This window comes from Mytilus californianus, unplaced genomic scaffold (genome assembly GCF_021869535.1).
Source record: "Mytilus californianus isolate M0D057914Y unplaced genomic scaffold, xbMytCali1.0.p SCAF_6, whole genome shotgun sequence".
NCBI classification, from domain to species: Eukaryota; Metazoa; Mollusca; class Bivalvia; order Mytilida; family Mytilidae; genus Mytilus; species Mytilus californianus.
Window position 1 is genome coordinate 61932552 of NW_026262712.1, and position 27998 is coordinate 61960549.

Consider the following 27998-nt stretch of genomic DNA (forward strand, 5'->3'; position numbering starts at 1 on the left):
TACGATGACGACAGACAACTACGGACGCCAAGTGATGGCTTAAGCTCGCATGGCCCTCAAAGGTCCAGGTAAGCTAGAAAGCACTTTTTTTTCTAAAACTATTTATTCATATCTTAAGAGAAATGAAGGCTTCAGAGAAAATGCAATGAGATTTCCATTATAATTTATATTTCCAAGGGGCATAACTTGTTGAAAATATTTGATCAGAACTTATTTTCAAAATTGTTAAAGACATTGCTGATATAAACCGGTCATAAAATTGTGGCAAGCATTGAACATATTAGAGCGATTACATTGCAATTTTCCATATAACTAAATTTTCAAGGGGCATAACTCTTTTAAAAATAATTGATCGGGACTGGTTTTCAAAATTCATCCAAGACATTGCTGATATAAACCTATGATATAAGTTTCATAAAAATCTGGCAAGAATTGTACACGTTAGAGTGCTAACAAGACCAGACGCCCGGTATTTCCATGTCCCCCTCAACGTGTTGCGCACATGACAAAAACATTTAGTAAGAAGTGGTTGGTTTCTTGATAAGTTCTAAACAACAATATTCGCTGTACAAAAAAACTATATTCACTATTCTGGTATATGTAAATTTCATAAAAACAAGCATTCTGTGAGTATTGCCTGGCAATACATAGTCCCCTACCGGTTAAAAATTAATTGTACTGGAACAAAATGCTAACTTGATCTATAAGTTGTCATGGTGTAAACTATATAACAAATATCAAGTCAATGTCTTTAAACATGACAAAAAGAAGAGTGGAAAATTGATTATTTGAGTGAATTTTCTATTTTCAAGGACCATAAATCTGCACAAAATCTTCAGACCGGAACAAAATTCAAATTTGATCTGTAACTTGTCATGATAAAACAATACACCAAATATCAAATCAATATATTCAAGCATCAAGAAACAAAGTGTGGAAAAATGATTTGCCGGACTGATGGATGGACAGACAGACGTAGTGCAAACCTAAAGTCCCCTTTGACTTCATAGATAGGGGACTAATTACCACAGTAAATAAAGATCTCAAGGTTTACAACAAACTATTGGCATTAGTGTAATGGAAAAGCATAAGTCTTCATAGATTTTAATTAGAAAACCTTCGAGATACTGATATGTACAAACTCAATTAGATGACCTAAGTACTCAATGTAACATAACAACATATATCTGAATGGTTTTATTTGAACAGTTTTACTTTCGATAACAAAATACAAAAATTTCTTTTTCCTATTGCAAAATAATTGAATCTGATCCTCATGTTTGTGAATAGTCAATTTCGTCTGGAGCAAATAATATTTGTAAAATTCATAATTGCTTACGTGAAATGTTATTTCAGGCCACTTTGTCTTCATACATAGATATAAATTTATCTGAATAATTTCGTTTTCATAAACAATATATTTTTTTTAAAATAAATTCTCGCTATAATTCAAATTGACATCAACAGTTTCAACACAATATGGATTAGGTTCAGACATTTTAACAGTAGTTGTTTTATTTTTATTTCTTTATAAAGGTCTCGAATGGTCAATGATAATGAAAAATGAATTTATCAAAATTGGAAAACACATATTTGATTTATACTTATATAGCAAGCACAGTTGTGTTTTAATAATATAACTTTGAAACAAATTTTATCATTTATCAAATGTGTCTATAGTTTTTGAGGAGCTTCATGGTAGTACTTGTTTGCCAAGCCAATACTTTACAACAAGCAATTTGGAATGTAGTTACAAAATCTTTAAAAGATTATGAACATACTACCATTACCAATTAACCTTTTATTTTCATATGCTTTCTTAAATACACATTTTTAAATTAAGCTTTGAAATCAAAACAGTTAAATTGAAAATTCAATTTTAAGAGTTTTTTTTTACATACTTTGCAATTTTTATCAAGCATGAGACTAAGTGCTACATATTTACAATGCAAGCAATGACAAATTGAAAGCTGACATCTACGTAAATTGTAAATATGTTAAGTCTTTTTTACATCTAACCTGACCAAAATACCAGATATGGTGTCCATGCTTCACTTAGAAGGATTTGGCAAAACTGTTACTTTTCTCTGTTTTGAAGACCCTTTCCAGGATTCTCATCAGATGATGAACCTATAATCACCTTTAAAATTTTTGATGCAAACAGAAAGTAGAACTGAACAAAGTCAGATCCTTGTATGCAAAGCATTTACATAGTGTCGTAAGATCAAATAGCAAAATATAAATATCTTGAATTGGACACTACAGGAGTAAAAAATCATCTGCAATGAACATTTGTTACTTTGGGAAAAAGCATTATGAAAATGTGTATGAAGTACAATGAATACCCGCCAATATATCATAATTCTGATTAAGTTCTACTAACAAAAACAAAACACCTATAAAATAGACTTTCATGAAAATGAAGACTGTCTATGTTTATTTGTAGTTTAATTTGCACCAAAAGTATGAATATTCTTGTAAGAAACTAGATTTAAATAAGGGAGAGATTGTATGATTACTTTGTTACTTTAAAATAACAAATGTCAGCTTTCTTACTTTAAACTACAGGAAATGTAAATTCTATCAATTATAAGCATGTTTAAGAAAAATGGATAATTATGAAAATTATAAACCCTCAACAAAACTTATCTTTTGCATTCCTTACATGCCTTCATAGTTTAAAAATGAACCAAAATACATTTTTTGGGGATTGAATAATGAATGGAAAGGTAATCTTAAAGAGATTCATTCTGTGTTTAGTTTAAAAAATCATAATTCTGAAATTTAAATTTCTTAACATCACTTTGTTCTATACTCTGACTTATGTTCACATTACTAATGTTTTCATTTTTCTAAAGCATTAACGTATAATCTTGATGACAATTGTTATTCTCTCTGCAAAACAGCTTAAGTACACTCAACGTTTGCTATAAAACTAAGTGAAGAACAGGAAGAAGGAAAACTAATGAATTTTACCCACAAAATAAACAATTCATGATGTTCTTGCTTAGCAAGAAATTAAATTAATGAGCAAACAAAACAAAATATAACACACATAAAAATCTAACACAATAACACAATTATTATTTTTGGAACTATCTATAAAATACTAACAAATTCATTTTTTCATGTTTATAATGTATTTGATGGGAATAATGTCAACATTCATTCATCTGCACATCTCATACACATACATTTAATATCTATTACTTTATAAATTTGACCAGACTGGGTATGGTTTCAACAGCTTTCATCTATCGAAAGAACTTTTGTAGATTGATCTTTTTTAATCAACTAATCCATAGAAAAAAAGTCTTTCAATCAATGTACACAACATTTATATGGAACTGACAGCAATATTTACACATTTTCTTGTTCGAATACTGAGTAAGATATTTTTTTCTTTCAAATATATAAAGGTAAATGCTGAAAAAAAAATTAATCAGTCAGTTACTATTTCATCTCTAAAAACTGTCCTGTATGATTGGAATCACACAATTTTTTTCCTTATAAGTCGTGCTTATCTTATACATGTAGTACATGTAGTACAGGTAAAGATAAATAGAAAGCCCTTAATTAGGTGCCATACCCAATCAGATTAAACTAGAGTAATAATCAATATCAGATACAGATTGTAATTAAGCACTATGTATGTTTAGACATCTATATCAGTCCATTCACTTTATATTCAGGTAATCAATTTGCATGGACTCAAATATCAAATCCATTTAATTTCTATGTAAAAGTCTATAGTGCTCTTTTTGCTCTAATATTTTGGCAATACACTATTGTATAGATTGTTTATAAGCATTACAATTGTAATGTGGGGATGAAATCAAGCAATTTTAGCTCAATGAATAAACATAAATAAATTATATCTCGTCTTATCAGCCAAAATTTTTATACCACTGCACGGAAATGGATAAGACCTGGATTTTGAATCGTAGTAATTCAGCTTCAGATCTTACAGTTCTTCAGGACTTTTTTTTATGAAGATTACTTAAATTTTCAAATGCCTTTGGGAATAAACTAATCATAGATACCAGGATTAAAATTTTCTTTGTCCGTCACTAGTTTCATCTACTTATGGACTTATCAGTGACGCCTGAATCAAAAACGTTAAGGCTAAATAAAGTACGAAGTTAAATATATTTCAAGAGAAAGGTGGTCAAATGTCCTGTGGCCTTCGCGTGATCATGAATAAACAGAAATTAACAATTGTCAGGGAATAGGATAGTGTAGGCCCAAGTAGCTCAGGCTACTAAATTTTAGACTGGGTGTATAAAATTTAGCTGAAAATTCCAATAATTCTTTTATTAATGTTTCATATTTTGAAAGGTTTAGCCCCTTGATCAAAATGTTTATGCTTCGAAAATATTTTCCTCCAGACCACTTGGTTTCTTGATTTGAAATCAGCCTGAAAAAAAGTCTCAAGAACAGTGTAGCCATACATAATACGCATCCCCCTTTTCAGAAATCATTCCCAGGGTAAAAACCCACGTACTATACCCACAAAAGACAGACTGGTCAGGAAAAGTTTAACTAAGTACTGATGCTCATACTGAGAGATACTAATGAGTCTTATGTAGATAAAATACACATCTTCTTTATAAATCTATAGCCTGGTATCTTTGATGAATTTTTAAGAAATGGAAAAAATTTCCTTATACAATGGCTTAATTAAGCAAACTATCAAATTTGTACCAAAACAACACTTTTTCTCATACTCAAAAATCACGATTTCTAGGTTGTTTTATAAAGTCATTTCAATACATTTTTTCTACAAGTAACTTTTAGCATGTCTGATATTTAGAAGAAAAGTATAAACTATTAGACACTTGTAACTGAATATATGATACATGGAAAACACATCGTTACAACACATAATCACTTAGCGCTATCAAAATTACATATAAATACCTAATATTAAGAATCTTCATATCTTCCAAATACAAAATACTCTTTTCAATAAATATTATGAATTAACAATTACAGGTAACCATTCATGCAATTTAACATGTTTTGTCATTCATACACAAAAAGCACTTCACTTTCAATCAGACAACAGCACAGGGAACATTCTTTATTGTTCACAAATATACGATATTACAATAGTTCAATTTAACCATGAATTTTGTTCAGTTTGATTATGAAACAACATTCGAATTTTTAAAATATTGTAACAAATTTAACAAATTGAATGTTCTTACTATTCAATTACCCTCCATATTTTTGTCAATGAACTAACTTATTGATTACTGTAATTTCAGAAATTATTGCAATTTTACTGTAATTTCCAAAATTATTGCAATTTTACTGTAAATTTAGAAATTACTGCAATTTTACTGTCAATTTAGAAATGATTGCAATATTACTGTAAATTGAGAAATTATTGTGATGTTTTTATTAATGCGAAAAATGCCACACTAGTAGGTTGGCAATAAAAATCAACTCCCATTCATAATTTAAGCAGTGATTTTCCTTCATAAAATGTTTGCAATCGCACTAATCAGATTTCACATTATTGCCAGTGGTTAAAGAATGGCAATGATAAATGCACTCATGAATTCCTGAATTTAAATTTATAATTGAATTGACAATGCAAAAATTCATGGAAAAAATGCTATATATATATATCAAATGTATAATACATGTATGTACTGACACTTACTTATGTTTGCCTTATATCAATTTATTTTGTGTAAATGCCCATTGAATACAAGAATAAATTATTTTTTTTAATTTCTAGCCAGGTAGAGTATCAGGATTCAGAAACTGCTATGAAAGGCTATTTCTTGATGCATTTAAAGTAAAAAATTTTGGTACTCATAATTTTTGTTCACCGACTTCTACAAAACTTGTTACAAACATGAATATTGAAATTCATTCTAACTCTTTTCAAAATGATACTTATTCAAAATTATGAAACTATTTAAAAATATTATATCCTTTTTTTTTAAACATTAAATCAACAGCATAATGAAAATTTCAATACTTAATATTATTGCAAAACAATATCTATGAATAATAAATCCAAATTAGACACCACTTGTTTTGAATTTTTTTCATTTTTACACTTATAAAAAGCACTAGACCTAACTAAATTTTACTTTGAAACAATCAAGGCTCATCATTCCACAACAAACTTCCAGTTAAAATGAATACATATACAGTATACACAAGGTGGTCTATCCGAAAATGTTCCTGGTGATTGTTCACAGTGAATGCTAGTGTTTGTAGTTGATTCACTCTGAAATATCTCTCTGTATATTCCATAGGTTATATTAAAACCAGGGTTGAAAACAGAGTGTTACCCCTTTAAATCTCCAGCATTCACTGTTATATAGTAGCCTGGGATCCTGGCTCACTGCTTGACAACAAAGCCAGGCAGAATACAATAACATGTATTCGTTTATTGGATGTTAGAAAGATGTACAGTGGGATAGCATCATTTCTTGACACATGGCGGGAAGATTTTTATATTGCCATAAATTTATTGAAAATTATTTTTAAATTCATAAAAAATGCAAATTCCAGAAAATTATAGTAACTATAATCCCAATAATATTTTGGTAGTTGATAAATGATCCGATCGATGTATTCATTGTTTATAGAACATGCACGTGTGCAGTAATTCAGTCATCTGGATTTTATTACATCTGGCCCTACTGGCGCAAAGAGGAGGTTTGGTAAGGATACCAGGCTATGTTTTATAGTAATTCATTCAATGCCACCTAAAGTGATGTTTAACTGATGCACGTCGTGTGTACTGTAGATCTTTTTTCCCTGTGCATAAGACAACATTTAACACATAGATATGGTAACATTTATGCCAAGATTTCCATGATCTGCAAATAAAATTGCAATGTTTGTATCAAATACTAAACAATCACTTGCAGCTATAGCTGACTGAACACCATCATGGATGCTACGGGGAGTTGCCTCCCATGAAAGCCTTCTTCTGTGGCCATTCAACTCTAATCTGTATGCAAAGAAAGAATGTTATTTATTAATTACTTTTACATGTCACCCCAATTGAAGATCATGTTTACAAAACAAATTTCTAGCATTTTTCCCATTATACCAATTAATAAAAGTTAATCATACCACATCTCCTTATTTCTATATTGTGAAAATCTAATTACAACTGTTCTAATGACAAAATTCAAAACTTTGCAATGAACTAGTTTTTGTCATAGAGAAATTAATTGTTTTCCCCTATTGTGTCATGGTTTCACTTGGTTTCAGTTCGAATTCATAGATTTTTTTTTATTAGCAAATTTGTAACAAACTGCAAAAATAAAAAAATGTCCCCAAATTCTGATTATATACAAGGTAACAAAAATGTTATGCCTTTATGTCTTCCACACTAAAACTTTGCAACTTCTACTTTCATGTATATATTGCCTTTAAACAAAATAATCTGAAAACACCTCAACTCCTTATAAGTGCATAAACTTTTGAAAAAATCTCAAGAAGCAAAATAAAAATTGGTTAAGATCAAGACAAGATATCCATCTTAAACTTGTAGAAACATGTTGTAGATGTACATGTAACAAACATTTGTATAAAATCAAAAAGAAGTATAGGATTTGTAGCTTTCTAATGAATATAGAGATATATAGGGGGTTTCTTCCATATGATATTTAATGCATTGTGTAGGAAAAAGCTAGAGAAGTTCCAAATATTCCGTAAACCTGAACAAACAAGATTCTTAACATGTAAGAGACTTTGGATGGGGGGCCTTAATTTCTGCATCCTTTAAATTTCAAAGGGAATTTTTCTTTATCTTTAAAAATAATGCTTATTCTGTAAAATTCTCACGAAATATATTTGAATATTATTTTTTCTGCAATTGTATGATTTCTTTTATTCTGTATATCACTCATTTCTGTTATTAGTATCGTATACAATTCTTTTATTTTCAACAGTTATTCTTTATTTTTTTGCACCCCATTATTGTCTATTCTGTATTTTTAGCACATTTTTCTCTATTCATTATTTTATCTCTATTCTGTATACCCCATCCAGACCCTTATATAATTTTTGCTAGCAGCATTTGATTTTGAAAATTTAAAATCAATAGTTTTATCTATTGTATCCTTTTTTTAAAATCTTACCTATATGCAAAGTTTTCTGCCTGTTTGCGAGTCCCTATTAACTGGACTATTGCATAAAACATTTGCTGGCCTTCCATTTTTTCTTGTTTTTCTAAAACTAACATAAAGTTGTGACCAAAACAGGATTGCATCATCACCCAATCCACAGCTCCTGGTAAATTTATATCTGTTGCTAAAAATACTATATCTTCTCCTGTAACAGAAATTCAAAGGAGTAGAGTCATTAATTCCAATAAATGGCCCTGTAAACAGTCAGGGATATAACTCTATAGGGTTAATATCCATAGGGTTATTAGAGAAAATATCTGGCATGTGTTATTACAGATACTTTCATGAGTTGTCTACTCTTTTAATCCTTAAATTTTCTAAATCTGTAGTAACATGTTTGTTATTTGTTAAATAAATCATAAATACTTTATTTTTAGTTGGCATTTGGAAATTCCTGAAACTTTGCGCAGAAACTAAATACATAGCCTTGATTACTAATTTTCCAATTAAATTAATACATTTTTCATCAACCATGGTAAATCAATGAGACAGGGCTTTTAAGGGATAAACTTAGCTGTAATAAATGTGGATAGTGTCCTCATGTGGACACAGATGATGCCCCCGTTTGCATATCATATAGTTATAAAGGGACATAACTGAAGAATGGTAAAAGTGACGCTACCCAAATTTGAACTTGATCTGAGTTTTGTGGTAATAAGCATTGTGTGTACGTCTCATAACATTTGGTTGAGGCTAACTTAAGTAGAGAACAGAAACTAAAAATTCAGCAATTTTTCTATTTGTAAACACGCATAACTCTAGAATGGTTGTGTATAAGTTTTATAACATTTGGTTGAGACAAACTAAAGTTAGAGAACGGAAACAAAAAATTCAGCAATTTTTATGTTTATAAAGGGACATAACTCAAGAATGGTAAAAGTGTCATCACCAAATTTCGTATTTAATCTGTATTATGTAGTAATAAGCATTGTGTATAAGTTTCATAACATTTGGTTGAGGCAAACTAAAGTTCGAAAACGGAAACAAAAAATTTGTACTTGATCTTAGTTTTGTGGTAATGAATATTGTGTATAGGTTTAATAATGTTTGGTTGGGGCAAACTTAAGTTACAGAATGGAAACTAAAAATTTTGCAATCTTTCGATTTATAAAGGGGCATAACTCAATAATGGCTAAAGTGACACTACCCAAATTCAACTTGATCTGTGTTTTATCAGCGGAATTCAAAATTTAACATTGCATTGTATATAGCATTGATTGTAGTTGATTCAACTATCATCATGGACAAAGGAAGATAACTCCAATTTTAAAAATTACTTGATATTTAGAAGAAAATAAAAATTTTGCAATTTTTCCATTTATAAAGGAGCATAACTCTAGAACGGTTAAAGTGATGCCAGCAAAATTCAAACTCGATCTGTGTTTTGTGGTAAAAAGCATTGTGTATAAGTTTCATAACATTTGGTTGAGGCAAACTCAAGTAAGAGAACGGAAACCAATTTTGGGACGTACTTACGTACGTACAGACGGACAAGGGTAAAACTTAATGCCCCCACAGCTATGGCAGGGGCATAATAACAAGGCTAATTATTAAAGGCATGTAACTTATAATATGAGACACTTGGGAATTTCTGGGAAGCTTGCGCAGAACCTCATTACATGCTCTGATCATTAATTCTTACAATAAATTAAAATACATTGTGATTAAGCATGATGTATGTCTGAGCAAAGGCTTTGAAGTGATGTAGAGAAGCTGTAATAACACCCTTTTGTTATTACAGGCATATTTTTTCTGTAATAACATAGGTGTACTATGTATGATTGGCAAACTATGAACTGTTATATCTTTCTATAGTTAAGTATACATAAAGACAATAATAATATCAATAGAACTTGTATACATTTTAACAAAACAAATGATGTATATTGCCCCTTTGGAACATGTAACATACATATGTTATCACAGTTCTTTGATTTTTTAGTCCACAATAACAAATGTATGTTATTTTTCTCCAATAACCCTATAGAGTTATATCCTTGACTGGTAAAGATGTATTTTTTCAATATCAATTGTTTGAGTCTATCTAATGTGTATGTATTGCTAAATTTATTATTTTCTAAAGTATAATAAGAAAAATAATATATCTTCTTCATATACAATAAAATGCTCCACTGAGCGCAGCTTGATACCACCGCAGAGGTCCAACCCTGAACAGTTGGGGCAAGTATGGACACAACATTCAAGCTTGATACAGCACTGAATTTGGATTGTGATTAAATATTTGACACAGCACAGGTTTCTGACACAGAAAGAATGTGGTCTAAGAACTTAAAATTTTTTAATTTACCTATTCAAACCATATCATTATTATTTGCTTTTATATATAAATCAGAAATAACCAATTTAAAATGGAAACTTTTAAAGAACCCCCCCCCCCCCCCAAATTTTTTGAACCACCTTATAATTCATCACCCCCAAACTCAATCCCAGCCTTCCCTTTGTGGTATGGTACCTGCAGTACAATTTCAGAGAGATCCATACACTTGAACACAAGTTATTGTCTGGAAACTAGAAAAATGCTTGTTTTTTGGCCCCAAATTCCAAAAAATTTAGGGCAATTACCCCCAAACTCAAACGGAGCTTTCCCTTTGTGATATGGAACCTTGTAGTACAATTTCATAAAGATCCATACACTTACACACAAGTTATTGTCCTGAAACTAGAAAAATGCTTGTTTTTTGCCCCTAATTCCTACAGTTTTGAAGCAACTACCCCCAAAATCAATCCCAGCCTTCCCTTTGTGGTATGGTACCTTGTAGTACAATTTCAGAGAGATCCATACACTTGAACACAAGTTATTGCCTGGAAACTAGAAAAATGCTTATTTTTTGCCCCTTATTCCTAAACGTTTTGGGCAATTACCCCCAAACTCAATTCCAGCTTTCCCTTTGAGATATGGAACCTTGTAGTACAATTTCAGAAAGATCCATACACTTACACACAAGTTATTGTCATGAAACTAGAAAAATGCTTGTTTTTTGCCCCTAATTCCTAATATTTTGAGGCAATTACCCCCAAAATCAATCCCAGCATTCCCTGTGTGATATGGAACCTTGTGGTACAAGAGAGATCCATACACTAACAGACAAGTCATGTCCGGAAGTTACAAAAATGCTTATTTTTGGCCCCTAATTCCTTAACTGTTGGTACCATAACCTCCAAAATCAATCCCAACCTTCCTTTTGTGGTATTGAACCTTATGGTAAAATTTCATAGAGATCCATTCACTTAAACTAAAGTTATAGTGCGAAAACCAATGTGTCTTCGGACGACGACAACGTCATACCAATATACGACCGCAAAATTTTTTAGCGGTCGTATAAAAAAATATTAGCCTGAAATAGGAATAGATTTCATTTAAGTCCATTTTTATAGGGGGGGGGGGGGGGGGTGGGGCAGTGATACAATAGTCATAAGTTTCATAATCAGATTTGGAAGCACCAGCCCTACCATTATGTATAGTAGATCTAAGTTTTACCTTTCAAAAATAACATTCTAACACAGTTATCTATATGTCTGGCTGCATTAATTTTGTGTCATTGGGTTGCAATCTCATCAATAAATACAACATTTCTTTTTTATTCATATATAAAACTTTTTTTTTTACCTTGCAGAGTTGTTATACTTTTGTGTTGCTGCATCAAGTGATTCATTACTGCTTCTAAAGATCCTTGCCATTTACATGAGGCACCGGGACAGGGACAACAGTAAGGTCTAAAAATAAATATTGATAATTACCGCATTTATTACTGCTATTTTTGAAGAATGAACAAAAGTTTGACATTGTTTATTGTGATTTTAGGAAAATCTAAATATATATGAATAAAAATTTCTTATTATTGTGATATTCATCACATTGCATTATTCTGTTAATATAAACCTCACAATAATTTCTGAATTTACGATATTCTGTATTGACAAAATTAAGGGCATTTATCAAATACAAATATCACTGAAATAAATTCATCTGGTCAGAGTTCAGCATGATAAAAATAAACTCTGTGCCCTTTGTTCGAAAAGAATGATTTCAAATTTTAATTTTCCATAATTGAATGAAAAGAAATGTTCCGTGTGGAATTTAGCTCAGTTAAACATGTGTGAAACATTGAAACACCATTATAACTTATCAAATAATATTGTTGAGAACCAGTGGGGAAAGGTCACAGTACACAGTGATCTTTACTCTGATAATAAAGTAATGTTATTTTTAATCCAGAGGACATGATATGATCATCGATCAATCTTTGTGATAACTCCTAAATCCCTGTACATAGTAAAAATAGGAAACATGTCTTTTAAATTCTTTTGTTTGTGCAAAATAAGTACAAAACTGGTGATCTCCGTAAGACAGGTGTTATACTTATACAGGTAAATAATTTTAGAGATAGAGTTATCTGCCTTAGTTAGTCAGATTTTTAAAAACTAAAGTAAGAAAGTAATATTTTTCTTTTCTTCAATTTCTTTTGACTACAATGCACTAATGGAGTGTCTGATTGTCTGTCTATAGTAGATGTCTTAACATCTCTAATAATTTGATTGAAAGTGAACATATAAATTGTCTGTTATTTTCAAAATGCTGCCTATTTCAATCCTCTTGGAAGAAATTATTTAAGTACTTGCACAGTAAATTTCTTTGTTTAGTTCATGAGATGAAAGGTTATGTTTTATCCAGTCAGCAAACCAGAAAAAGAATGTTTTAAGCATGTTTTGACACAAAATAATTTGCGAATTTTAGGGATGGTAAAAATAATTACTTGTATCAGTAAATGTTCGTAGAAACAAGGGAAATTTCTCAAACCCTTAGAAAGAAAAATTTCCAACGAAAAGCAGGGAGCCATAAGGGCCTAATGTGGCCTAACACTTTACTGACTTTTATTCAAGATTTCAATTATTGTCTGATTTAAAGTTGAGGTGTGGCAAGATAAAAAAAACCATGATGTCACAACAACTGCAGTTTTGACGTCAGGAAAATGCCCTTCTATGTGTTTTCTAGAAAAGTAAACAGATTTTGGTTATTTTTTGCATAGTTTTGGACCCATAAATATAGAACAAACACCAATTGAATAATTTTCAACAACTATTGTCGATATGAACAACTTTCAGGTGAATATTTTGGTACTTCCATGCACTTGCTAGAGGTATAGGGGAGGGTTGAGATCTCACAAAACATGTTTAACCCCACCACATTTTTTGCGCCTGTCTGAAGTCAGGAGCCTCTGGCCTTTCTAAGTCTTGTATGTTTTTTAATTTTAGTTCCTTTATATGTTTTGGAGTTTAGATTGACGTCCATTTTCACTGAACTAGTACTAATTTTTATTTAGGGGCCAGCTGAGGCCCGCCTCCGGGTGCTGGATTTTCTCGCTGCGTTGAAGACCCATTGGTGGCCTTCGGCTGTTTTCTGCTCTTTGGTCGGGTTGTTGTCTCTTTGACATATTCCACATTTCCATTCTCAATTTTACTCATTATTTCCAAATAACAAATTGTGTGAAAATATGCCAATTTTGTTATTATTTTAGGAAAACAATTTCAATTTTAACATCTTTAGACGAAAAATCTCTGTTGATATATATGGTATTTCAAAGATATTATTTCACTTTAAACTTTGCCAATATTTAATATTTATTCTTATGGTAGAATCACCTTGTTTTGTAATACTTTATTGTGGCCTTAGTGCACCCCTTTATTTATCAAAGAAAATATTACTTACATCTATATAAAAGTCACTTGTACAAGTATAACCCCTGACTATTGGACACTTGCAAGGAGCATAAAACCATGGAACATGAAAATCAGACTTGATATATGGTGGGAAATAGTAGATGCACGTTTTATAAAGAATCTTCTACCTTTTTACAGAAAAGGAAATAGGTTGTCACCTGTGTGCAGAATTTGCAAAATTTTGCAGATTGTGGGTTTTGTGGGTTTTGATTCTTGAAAAAAAGTTACTATTTTGAAGAGAAACATTAAACTTATTTTTTAGGCATGTCAGGCTATTAAGTAAAAAGCTTGTGTGTCTTAACAGAAAATTTTCAGTCTTATTAAGCTCTTATCCTTCCACTTATACCCAAACATTAAAGCAGTAAATTTATGAAGGCAAAATATGACCAATCTGCCTATTTAAGTACATAAAAAAGTCCATTTGATCCTTTTAAGGCTGGATTTGTCTATGTCACAAAGTCTTGTCAGGCACTATAATCAATATGCTTTCAAGAACCCTTGAAAACCCATACAAAGGATAGTAAGTTATCTAAATGATGAAAGAGCTCAAGGAAACAAGAGATATTCGTATTACAAAGAAATAGTCAGTTACCTGTGTTCACATATATCTTCATGATCTGTTTTATCTGTGTGTAACAATGTGACAGGACAACCACTATTAGAATATTTACATGGAAACATCACAGTGCTGGCTACTTTCTCCATAGCTAAATTTCTTATATTTCCTATAAAAATTATACATATAATTATATTCTATGTCACTAGAATTTATTCAAAAAGGTACATTTTATTATCCTAACCTTTTAAACCATTTTCTTATCTGAGGGTCTTAGTGAACTTCTATGTCTTAACAAAACCAAGACTACAATATTTGTAGAATAACCTTTCATCCTGTTGGTAGCTGCAATGTACAGTTTTCATTATGCATGTTATGTATTTTAATATTACCACATATGGTACATGTGGTATGGGTAGGTAAAGGGGAAGGTTAGCGCTGTGTAAAACTGGATTTTTTTCTCATTGTTGAAGGCCGTACGTTTGCCTATAGTTGCTTACATCCACTTTATTTGAACTTCGGTGGATAGTTGTCTCATTGGCAATCATACCTCAACTCCTTATTTTTATATAACCCAACCTCATTTTGTACCAAGGGAGTGTTCAATTTTCTTTTATCTTTGTCTGTCTTTTATTTTTTCAGAGGACTCAAGTGTTAGTGGTTGATATGGATTGTTGTATTAACTAGTTTTTTAGGTGAATCTTTTCCTTTTTTGTACTGTTAACATTATGTATGAATTATTTTTTCATTATTATAAAAAAAAAAACAAGTTTGTTAAATAAATAGGTTTTTGTTTTTGTGTATTCTTTCTGTTTTGGTGACATCTTCAATATTTTTGCAGACAAAAGTTGTAAAAGCTTTGTTGACAATATGACTGAACAATTCAAATTTCAACATGAAACTTTGTAATACTGTGAATTCATTTTTATTCGTTGGGATACCTAATTTCATGGATTGTGTGGGCAATGGTTGGTATAGGTAAATCACAAAGTTATGTAATCGACAAAGAACACACTTTCTATACATGCTATAGGCTTGAACGCAAATTTTGTCAAAACCATAAGGTCAAGTATCCATGAAAATACAATCTTTCCTCAATCCACAAAAGTTGGTACCCATGAAAATAAACAAATCCAGAGTACAACAATAAATTAATGTAGAATTTGACTAACAAATTCAATTTGTATGAAATCTTACACATGTACACACCATGTCTAAATTAGAACCATGTAATGTTGAGAATATTTGTACTTACCGAGGGGACCTCTGCATGTTGGACAGAGGTTTAACTTCTGTCTACAGGACTGGCAGACAATGTGTCCACTCTGGCACTGCATGATAGGTGGGAGTGCATAGTCAAAACACACTGGACACTCAAACAGGGAAGCAAGGTCCTGATTGTTACTGCTTCCTGCTGCAGCTAAAATACACAATGAACCGTGTTAAAGTTATGCAAAAAGGATCTTTTTATTTGATTAATAAGCTGTTGACACAGAGATATGTTTCGCCTTTATCACACCAGGTATCCCGATTCAAAATCCAAGAAGCAACTAATGAAAAGTTTGGAAATCGGATACAGATTTTACTTAATTAACCACTATTACAAACTTTTCATTAATTGCTTCTTGGGTTTCTGATCCCTACACGGTTTCGGATCGTGATACCTGTTGTGTTTATGTAATATTGTGAGTATAATGCAAATGTTCAAATTATAATGGTAATACGTACTTTAACATATAATCTATAGATGCAAAACATTCAAAACTAATAAACCATAACTGAAGGTTAAAGGCCAAATGAGAAATGCCAATCCTGATACAACTGCCTATCAAATACCATTTTAATTATCATAAGTGGTTACGTTTAAACTGACCTCAAGACAAACTATACTGGTAAACAAAGAAAAAGTGTTGAAGTCAATAGACCATGTGGGCAAGGCCAAATAATCTCCAACAAAATTAAATGAGTCATTGCTAATACAACTTCATACCAATTATCATTGACCTATTACTTTTGGTTCCTGTTAAACTGACCTAAATCACAAATATGTTTGCCACTTTAGACCATGTCCACAGTTTTTCTGAAGTTTTAATTGTTGTAATTAACACAATGTTCAAACAAGCTTCGTAAACCATCTGTAGACAATGAAACTCATTCAAGATGTGGCGTAATTCTGTCATATTAAGGCACTGTAATATGATGTTAATTACTGAAAAGTAACTTTTATCCCCTCAATAATTTTTTGTGTTAATCTATCTCAAGTAATTTTTTGGTGATTTTCTAAATTTGTGCATGTTTTGATGTGAGATTTGATCCAAGGTTGACATATGTATTCCCTATGATTAATGTTAATGTTATATTTCTACTTATGAAAGTTGAATAAATACATCATGCTCATTGCTTGTCAAAATTAGTTTTCAGTATCAACATTGTAATCTAAACCAACAATTTTATAAGGAAGCAATATGGGGAACACATATACATGTACTTGAGATCACTTTTACCCTTGGACTGCAATGTTAGCCACTAGTCAGATGTCCCAGACTTATAAAATTTTATTTGGATTAGTATTTGCAAAATTTTGAATTTTATTCCGATTTGTATTTGCAATATTTTGTTTAGACACATAAGAAAAATGTCGGAATATCGGTCTTTGGACAAGTAATTGCAAAAGACTTTGGTGCAGACTGGGACTGTGTCAGGGATATGTTTTTTGTCTACCTGGATATAAAACTAACAAAAGTGTTGTTTTTTGAAAAAGAAGATCATCAGATAATCATAGAAGCTCTTATATGAAAGTATTTTCTTTTTCAATTTGATTTAAGCTAACAATACCCATGATCATTTAGCAAGTTTCTGCAGAAAAAATATCAATTTAAATTTTACAGCTATAACATATTTGTGTATATACCATGTATACTGTAAATTCAGAAATCGTTACATGTATTTACTAATTAATTATAATGCCTTTGTTGAACAATCGACACAAACGAGTGTTTGATTATTACATTTCAAAATTTTAAAAGAAATTTTTATTTTTACGACACCCATCTCTTTGTTATTATTTGCTTTTAAATATAAATCAGAAATAACCAACTTAAAATGGAAAATTTTAAAAGAAAAAAAAAGGAAAAAAAAAAAAAATCCTCCCCCCAAATTTTTTTAACCCCCTTATGATTCATCACCCCGTAACTCAATCCCAGCCTTCTCTTTGTGGTATGGAACCTTGCAGTACAATTTCAGAGAGATCCATACACTTGAACACAATTTATTGTCTGGAAACTAGAAAAATGTGTTTTTTGGCCCCTAATTCCTAAACGTTTAGGGCAATTACCCCCAAACTCAAACCCAGCTTTCCCTTTGTGATATAGAACCTTGTAGTACAATTTCAGAAAGATCCATACACTTACACACAAGTTATTGTCCTGAAACTATTAAAATGCTTGTTTTTTGCCCCTTTTTGGCCCCTAATTCCTATAATATTGAGGCAATTACCCCCATCATCAATCCCAGCCTTCCCTTTGTGGTATGGTACCTTGCAGTACAATTTCAGAGAGATCCATACACTTGAACACAAGTTATTGTCTGGAAACTAGAAAAATGCTTATTTTTGGCCCCTTTTTTGGCCCCCAATTCCTAAACATTTCAGCAATTACCCCCAAACTCAATTCCAGCTTTCCCTTTGTGATATGGAACCTTGTAGTACAATTTCAGAAACATCCATACACTTACATACAAGTTATTGTCATGAAACTAGAAAAATGCTTGTTTTTTGCCCCTTTTTTGGCCCCTAATTCCTAAAATTTTGAGGCAATTACCCCCAAAATCAATCCCAGCATTCCTTTTGTGATATGGAACCTTGTGGTACAATGTCAGAGATATCCATACACTAACACACAAGTTATGTCTGGAAGTTACAAAAATGCTTATTTGTGGCCCCTTTTTGGCCCCTAATTCCTTTACTGTTGGTACCATAACCCCCAAAATCAATCCCAACCTTCCTTTTGTGGTATTGAACCTTGTGGTAAAATTTCATAGAGATCCATTCACTTAAACTAAAGTTAGAGTGCGAAAACCAATGTGTCTTCGGACGACGCCAACGTCATACCAATATACGACCACAAAAATTTTTTTGCGGTCGTATAAAAACAGTGCAAAAATTTCTACATTTTAAGTAGTTAAAACATGATAAGTTCATTTTATTTTGGTCTTTTTTATCTCTCCAACGTACCAAGAGCTGCTGCTGTGTTAGCTGGTGCAGCCGCTGCATGCTGCCTTTGCTTGCCTGACGATGATGTTTGCCTACTCAAACTCATGGTTATCACTTGTCAGCTAATGGATACATCAATATATCAAATACATCTGAAAATGGAAAAAAAATAATGTTAATCTGGACAGATATAAATATATATAATTAGATTTTTACAGGCAAATGAAAGCCTTAATGCTAAAAAATATATACATTGATAAGTATACTTTACTTTAAAGCTCTTGCTTGTATACATTTTGACCAAAAACGATGCATGAAATTGCCATTTAAGGTCAAATACATATAAATTCTGACATTTATATGAAACAATAGTGACATAACAAGTGACTTTTCTGAACTAAAGAAACTGATTCATTTATCATGTTTATCAAGAAAAGTAACATAATTTTAAAAGGCTTGAATAAGTTAATTATTTTTGCAATTTCTGGGGCCAAATCATAGAGCTCTATCATCATATCTCTTCATTTGCAATTTCTTGATTCATTGTTGTTTCATAGTGTGCACACTATTATCATCTACCAAAAATAATTACTCAAAATAGTTTTTGGTCACAATACATGTATATATGAGAAAGTGCTTTACCCAATAAACTGCTTCGCTGAGTGCAGCTGGATACGCCTGCAGAGGTCCAACCCTGAACAGTTGGGGCAAAATGGACACAATATTCCAGCTTGATACAGGTCTGAATTCGGATTGTAATTAAATATTTGACATATTATAGGTTTCTGAATAAATGTAGTCAAAGAAATTGAAATTGGTTATATGAATTGAATTTATATTCAATTAAAGATTTCTTGATGTTGTGCAATACACTGTGCTGTTGCACAATACTTAGTAAATCTGTTGTCAGACTATAAACAAATAAAGTTCAATTAATTCTCAATGTCATATTAGAAATTTATGAAAATTTAAAGGGAGCTTACATCAATAGATATAAACAATTCACCAAAGTTTCATGAGAATTGCTGACAGCATTTTTGAGTTATTGTCCGAAAACTGGAAAATCCCCCCTTTTTTAATGAATAAAACCCCATAACTCAGAAATGTGAAATGTCAAATTTATAAAATTCTAAACAGAGCTTACATCAATAGATATAAACAATTCACCAAAGTTTCATAAGAGCTGCTGAAAGCATTTTTGATTTTTTGTCCAAAAACTGGAAAATCCCCCTTTTTTTTATGAATAAAACCCTGTAACTCGAAAACGTAAAATCTAAAATATATGAAAATCGAAAGGGAGCTCGTGTCAATAGACATAAACAATTCACCACAATTTCTTGCAAGTTGGTGAAAGCATTCTTGAGTTATTGTCCGAAAACTCGAAAATCCCCCTTTTTTTATTGAATAAAACCCCATAACTCGGAAATGCAAAATCTAAAATTTATAAAAAACAAAAGGGAGCTCACGTCAATAGATATAAACAATTCACCAAAGTTTTATGCAAATTGGTTAAAGTGTTTTTGAGTTAATGTCCGGACGGACAGACGGACGGATGGACGGACAGAGGTATACCATAATATGTCCCGTAAACGGGCATATAAAAACACACATTAACAATGTTGTAAAATACATTTTGTATATGCAAAACATCTTTCTTGGTAACCTTTTCCACCATCACAAATGCCAGTCTGGGTGTTTTTAAAAAAAGTTTGACATGTTTTAGTGGTTTAAACACTGAATTTTGAGCTACACAAACTTGTATTAAGAGAACATGCCGAATATTCATTTGATATTAACATTAACATTTCTAGCAAAACCTTTCAGTTTCCCAGCAAACCTTTTGAAATTAATCAGTACCTACCAATTTTGTAGAGTGTATCTGTAAGCCTATACAATGTATTATGTATTACACTGCATTTATGATTAAGAATTTAAACTGAACATCATTCTATGCATTTGAATTGACTTAATGCTTTTGCTTGAAATGGAGTGTAAGTTTATAGTTTTTTCTCATTACCATAATAAAATATTTACCCTACCACACTTTTATAATCCATTCAGGTGCAAATGGTGTAGGTTCACAATATATAATTATTAAACAAGAATGTGTCCATAGTTCTCTCGAACTACCATTTTCTATGTTCAGTGGACCATGAAATTGTGGTCAAAACTCTAATTTGGCATTAAAATTAGAAAGATCATATCATAGGGAACATGTGTACTAAGTTTCAAGTTGATTGGACTTCAATTTCATCAAAACTACCTTGACCAAAAACTTTTATATGAAGTGGGACAGACGGACGGACGAACGAACGGACAAACAAACAGACACACAGACTGAAAAACATATGCCCCTAGGTGGGGCATTAAATAAAAAAAAAGGGTTTTGACCACTGACTCATATTTTGTACAGAGTATTGACCATGTTGACTGGGCTGGTTAAATCCAGTTTAAACCAAAGATTAGTTTGGAGTCATAGAGTGCAAGTTGAAATGGGTGAGTTTTTTTAACAATTGAGGATAGAAATGTGGAAAGATGAATCACTTGTTTTTTAGTTTAAACATATTTTATTTGTTCAAGTACAAATTGGATAAGACACAAGTCAAACAGACTTATGAAGTCTTCTCCATTCAACATTTATAGCAATATAATACAAAATATATGTATGAGCATGCATGTATAGAATGGTATATCTATTTAATATATATATATATATATATATATGGATTTATGTCAAAAGACAGAAAAGTGAAGACAGAAAGAAAACAATAATACAGAAAAAATAAATAAATGAATATTTAGAAAACAAAAACAAAAAATAAAATACAAATTAAACAAAAAAAAAAAGAAAAAAAAAGGAAGACTTTTACTTAGATGATGATGTGTGTGCGATCATGGTTTGCTATCTAGACAATTAGAAATCTTTCCGAACTTTTAATAAACTCGAAGACATTTTTGAAAATGGTTTGGTTTTGCTCTAGAGAAAGAAGACAACTACCCGAGGTTAGTAGTTCTATGTTAATTTTAAAAACTTTTGGAAGCCAGCGCAGACTTTCAAACATTTTATTTCGTATGTCTGAATATAATATACATTTAAAAAAGAAATGATAGGAATCTTCACGATTAACACCACAGCGGCAAGAAGGGTCAGAAATAATATTGACCCTATATAGATCATAGTTTAAGGATGATGCAAAACATCGAAGTTGGGTTAGAATAATATTCAGTTTTCGAATTCCAAACTCATATTGCTTCTGTACAAATATGTTTCTCTGAGGGTAAAGTTTTTTTAGTTCAGTTTTAAATTTATTTATTGATTCCGCATCACGAGTTGAATCATCAAGATTATTCCAAAGACGTATGGTTGATGGAATAAATGAATCATTAGTCAATGCTAGTCTGCAGAATGGAATAACGATGTCATTTCCATTGCGTAGAGGATAGACCGTCATACTTTGGATTTTTGGGGGAATTAAATTTGTCAAATATTCTGGAACATTATTTTTTTGAATATAATAAAACATTTGAATTTTTCTTCTCTCTCTTCTTTCAGCTAATGTTTCCCATCCAAGTTCTTCATAAATAACCCTTGAGCTTGTGAATATAGGTAACCCCGTAACTATTCTAGCAGCTTGGAGCTGTAATTGTTCCAGTTTATTGATATAACCTACCCCAATGTTATCCCAAACTTCACTGGCATACTCAAATAAAGGTCTTATAAAAACTAAATATAGTTTTTCTAAATTTTTTCTGCTCAGTTTATATTTCAACTTCCTTAGCATATTTATATGTTTAGATGTGCTTAAGATAATATTATCAACGTGGACATTCCATTTAGCATCATTGCTAAATGTAACCCCTAAATGTTTATGAATATTTGTAATAGGTATATTTTTATCATTGAATATAAAGTTCATTTCTGGGATTTCAACATTAGAAAATAACATAATTTCTGTTTTATCTGGATTAAAAGACATTAACCATTTTTTGGACCATTCGTTCAGCTTTTCCAGATCATGGTTTATCACAGTTTCTATCTGCAATGCATCACGATCCGCACAGCTGAACGACGTGTCATCTGCAAAGAGTCTGCACAGAGAAATAAGGCTTTCTGCAATATCATTAATATATATTATAAAAAGTAATGGTCCAAGGACCGACCCTTGAGGGACACCAGCTGAAATACTGCAAAGTTTTGAAGAAGATTGCTTGATAACCACTCTTTGTTTTCTATCACTTAGGTAGCTTCTAAACCATTTTAACAGATTTCCATTTATACCATAAGCCTTCATTTTATGTAATAAACCATCATGCCAAACTTTATCAAAGGCTTTGGAGAAATCGCAAAAAACAAAACAACTTATCTCTTTCTTTTCAAGTGAGTTCAATATGCAATTATATATTTCTAACAGTTGGTGAACCGTTGAACATTTAGGAAGAAAACCCGATTGATACTCATAAATTAACTTATTTCTTTGTAAGTGGTTGTAAACATATTTATATATAACACGTTCCATGACTTTGCCTATGCAACTAATGAGTGATATAGGTCTATAATTGGAAGGTAATGAACTATCCCCCTTTTTAAATAAGGCTATAACATTTGAAATTTTCCAGCTGGATGGATACTTGCACTGCTGCAAGGATTTATTAAATATTATACATAATGGAATTGCAATTTTTTCGGGACAAATTTTAAGCATCTTATGACTAATGACATCCGGGCCTGACGCTTTTTTAGGATTTATAGTTTTTATAATGTCAACAATTTCACTAGTACTAATCTCTATATCATTCAATAAATTGTTAGTTTTTTTGTCGAAATCGGGTAGTTGAGCATCAACTTCTGCTAGCGATGAAATAAAACAAAAATACTTATTGAGAATGTCGCATTTCTCGTCGTCTCCATCGGCGAACTCCTCGAAACGTTCATCATTAAGAATATTTTTTAATGGGGGTATGTTATTAGAACCTCTATTTGGTTTAATCAGCATCTTCATTATTTTCCAATAAGTCTTAGAATCGGAAGCGTTATCTAGTATAATATTTTCTAAGTTTTTCTCAAAATTTTCTTTCGCTTCTTTCTTCATATTATTCACTTTATTCCTTTGTTTCTTATATTTATTAATATCCGTTTCTTTTTTAGATTTAATTGATTTTTTTCGTAATCTATCCCTTATTCGAATTGCTTTTCTGATATTACTGTTAAACCAGTGTTTATCATTGCCACGTATAGTTACTGTTTTGGTTGGAATGCTCTCTCTTGCAATGTTGAGGATTTTTTCAGTGAATATAGTGACCATTTCGTCTACTTCCTCAACACTGTAAAAGAGCTCATTCCATTCAACTGCATTCAACATATTTGAAAACTTATCAACATCTGTTTTTTCATACAACCATATTTCCCGTTTAAACGACTTTGTTACGGACTTTGGACATTGTAAAAAAATAACAGAGGCATCGTGATCACTGATATCAGCAGGTACATTCAGTACATCAGAAAAAGAAAATTGTATAGCATCACTTAATATGATCGGATCAAGCAAAGTACTACTGTGATCAGTTACCCTTGTAGGTTTATTAATTACGTTTTTTAAATTAAATTGATGAATCGTATCATATAACTTATTATTATTATAAGAAAATAAATCGGAATTCAAGTCTCCAGAAATCACAATGTTTTCAGTAAACTGATAACCAAGTTCAATAGCATGATTTAGTCGTGTCCAATATTCAACACCTGACCATTCCGGTCGATAAGTACAACATAATAAAAAAGTTTGACCTTTACCTCTGATCTCCACCCAGATAGTTTCGTCAATGTGGTTTTCGAGTACACCTTTTCTGGTGACTGATAAATCATCTTTTGTATAAATGAGTAAGCCTCCTCCGGCATTATTACGATCTTTACGGAATATATTTTGTGAAAATGAATCTATCATTAATTCTTCGTTATTTATATTTGGATCTAAGTGTGTTTCAGTGACTGTTACAATATCAAACTCTTCTGCAAAATTTTGAATGAACTCAATCTTATTTCGTAAACTACGAATGTTAATATTGCATATTGATATGGAGTTATCAGTTTCACGAGAAAAAACGTTTTCATGTTCATTTGGACCGGGATTTTGTTCAACGCTTCCAATTATAAGGATGAAGTGTAACACAAATAGAAGGAATAAAACATTTATATTTGGATCAAGGCTCTGAAGAAGCGACAAGGAGACGACGAGAAATGAACAACGACAATTGGTAAATAGAATTTCCGAAAAAGGTTCTCCTTTGTAACAAAAATTATCTGATCCGGAAAAATGAAATTTACATGAATTGAATAACCCTATGGCTACCCTGTATTGTTCAATACAATTACCCGTTAGGTAAAAGTACAACAAATAAAAACAATTTAAAAGACAGGTTGCCATTCAGGTTACACAAAAATAGTAGATCACACACATCATCATCCAAAGTCATACAGGTATTAAAGATATATACACAAAGAAAAAAAAAGTACATTGTAAAAAATAATAAACTGGAGGAAAGCATTTTCGAGTCATAGAATGGGAAAATTATTTCACAACAAAATTTCAATTGCGGGATTTTTTTTTATACACAACTGTTCACTACTTTATGTTTTTATCTATAGCAAATCTTTTTTGATGTAGCTTTTGATTTTGGATTTTTGGTCAAAGCTTTTAAATATATAAGCAGGGGTGTTCCGTAGCTGCACATGATTGTATGAAATATACATATAACATCTGATAGCATGACTTGAAATTGATTTCTTACAACTATGATAAACTCAATTGTAATATTTGAAAGCAGTAAATTTTATACTTGTTACATGAGTTTATGAATTTATTCTGATGTTTTAATTGTTTTAAACTTTTTGATACAATTAAATTATACCAGATTTATTTGCTAGCAATATAAATAACACATGAAGCAATTTTAATGTACATAAGAGATATTTAAAGAGACAAGTAACAACTGTCATAGACATATATATTTACACTATCTTAATATTTTTTGTTTTTTGTTTTTTTTTTATCTAATATGCGCCATTATTTTGGTTCTCATCACTGTTCTTGATGGTGGTTACTTGGGATGGATCTGGTGATTGTTGTTGATTGTCACCGTCTGTGGTTGTCTCAAGAGCTGTTATGTCGTCATAGTTTGTGATACGTTTTTTGGTGCTTTTCTCTGTTGTTTTGGCAAATATGCGACCATCGGATGTCCAGTATGCGAAGATTTTATGGTTGTACTTGAGGTCGGCTAGCTTTTGTGTAAGACCAGTTCTATACTGTGTTAAGTTCTCAGTTATGAATATGCCATCTACATCACCCTTTAAGGCTTTTTTGTTGGTATAAACCCTGCTTCTTGTGCGATATGACAAGAATCTTACAATTACCTGCGATTTACCGTTTTTTACATTCCCTATAACATGACTACGCCCGATATCGTTAATAGTTAGATCCAGGCCTAGTTTGGAATTGCAGACATGTAGTATCAAAACATCAGTGTTAATAGGGTGAGGGATTTTACCGTTTTGGTCGATAGGCACGCGGATGTTATGAAAACGCAAACTTGTTCGGCGTGAATATTGTTCTTGGTTTTCTAATCTGGTTTCCAGTTCTACAATTTTTTTGAAGAGAGAGCCAACTTCTGTATCAAGTTCATTAACTATGGTGGTGTTACTTTTCACTTGTTAAACTAAGATGACACAATTGTTAACATAATTGACATGACTAAAGAACACATTAAACCAGTCTTTATGAAAATCATTGGATCCATCAGTCAAGACCAATAAAATTTTACCAGGTCCTCCATTTTAGGGTTTTCTGCCATGGTCAGATGGTCACTGTCAAGACTATTTCATAGACAACATAAGCATGATAAGGGGTTGTTGTGTACATTCTTGACCAATGAAATTTAGAATTCCAGGAACCGACATAATTAAGACTACACATGTACTACTTTAGCCTTCATCTCATTTACAGTAAATATAATACAGTATCCAATTACTATGATTACTTTTAATATTCAGCAAGCTGTTAACTTGGTTATGCTAGTTAAAAGTTATTTCATGAACTAAATCATATGCTAAACAAGGACTATTTGATCTTGAAAAATAAAGAATTGAAGTATACACCAATCTTGAGTTGTTTTTTATGAATGAGTTACACCAGTTGACCTGGGGTCAATTGGTGTAAATGACAACACTGAACAATCGGTTCTTACTATGACATAATAACGTAAGCATTGTGACATAGGAAATGTACAGGAAAGTGCACGAATTTGAAAGGTGTGTATTACTTCACAAGACTGTTGAACAAATGTTGAACCCAAAATGATTAAATCATGATAAAATTTTGCAAACTTGACTGTTCTAAAAATGTATGCAGGCAGCACGTAGGCATGGTAGGGGACACAATAGGCAGTTTTTTTCCATTGCAAAGAGTTTTTTAGTCTCTTACACTTTCAGTTTCATATATATACCATTGATCTTAAAATTGTAAATTAAATAATAAAAATATGTAAATATATAAAAGTTAAATATATTTAAAGGACATAATGAAGAAAGATCCCATTTATTATTCAGAAAGAATCAGTATTAATATTGGTGGATTTCTATAACAAAAGAAAAAGGAAATACAAAAAGGTTGTTTATATTCCAATACACCTTATCACTATTTGTTCGCCATTACTGGACATCACAAAGGTTCCCGAAAAATTTTGACGTCACAATAGAAAATATATGACGCCACAATGGACATGATGGAAAAGTGATTGTTGTATGACGTCAATAGTTCAAGAGGTGCAGATTCTAGGGTCAAGCGTCACAGATTTCCAAATAGCGATAAGGTTATTCCTGTACAGTCATGACAGTGTGACTGCATGATAAAAAATTGATATGTTGCAAATATCAACCAGATGTATGCCAACACATTTTGAGTGTGGTGGTAGTACACTACAGTGTGAATGTTGCATAGGTTTATTTTTTTTTAACCAAAAAAGGCTTGTGTTCGTGAAAGAAGAGTCAGTAATTTTAATCGTTAAAAAAGATGTCTGGTTTGTGAAAATGTTGTTAAACCCTGTTAAACAGAAATGAGCGATTTGTACGTTTCATTGCGACTGAATTTGTATTATGACCATCAGCTCGGTATATTATGACATTTTTTAACGTTGCCTAAAGATTTCCTAAATATCAATTAGATATGTCATAGTAAACACAGAACATTACATTATATTTTCTTCTACGAGATAATTATTCTTCATTCTCCATTTATATGCGTTTAACGTCATCATTTTCTTCGTACAAATCGTG

At 31.3% G+C, this 27998-nt stretch overlaps 1 protein-coding gene across 1 annotated transcript; it reads right to left on the reverse strand.

Moving 5' to 3' along the window:
• Positions 1-1088: 1088 nt before the first annotated feature.
• Positions 1089-27998, reverse strand: LOC127704729 (E3 ubiquitin-protein ligase SIAH1-like). Its single transcript, XM_052208930.1, has 7 exons — positions 27915-27998; positions 18695-18825; positions 15719-15883; positions 14500-14632; positions 11797-11903; positions 8121-8313; positions 1089-6982 (listed from the first exon to the last, which is right to left on the reverse strand). The coding sequence occupies exons 2-7, from the start codon at positions 18777-18779 to the stop codon at positions 6805-6807; spliced, it is 861 nt and encodes a 286-aa protein (XP_052064890.1). The 5' UTR covers positions 18780-18825; positions 27915-27998; the 3' UTR covers positions 1089-6804.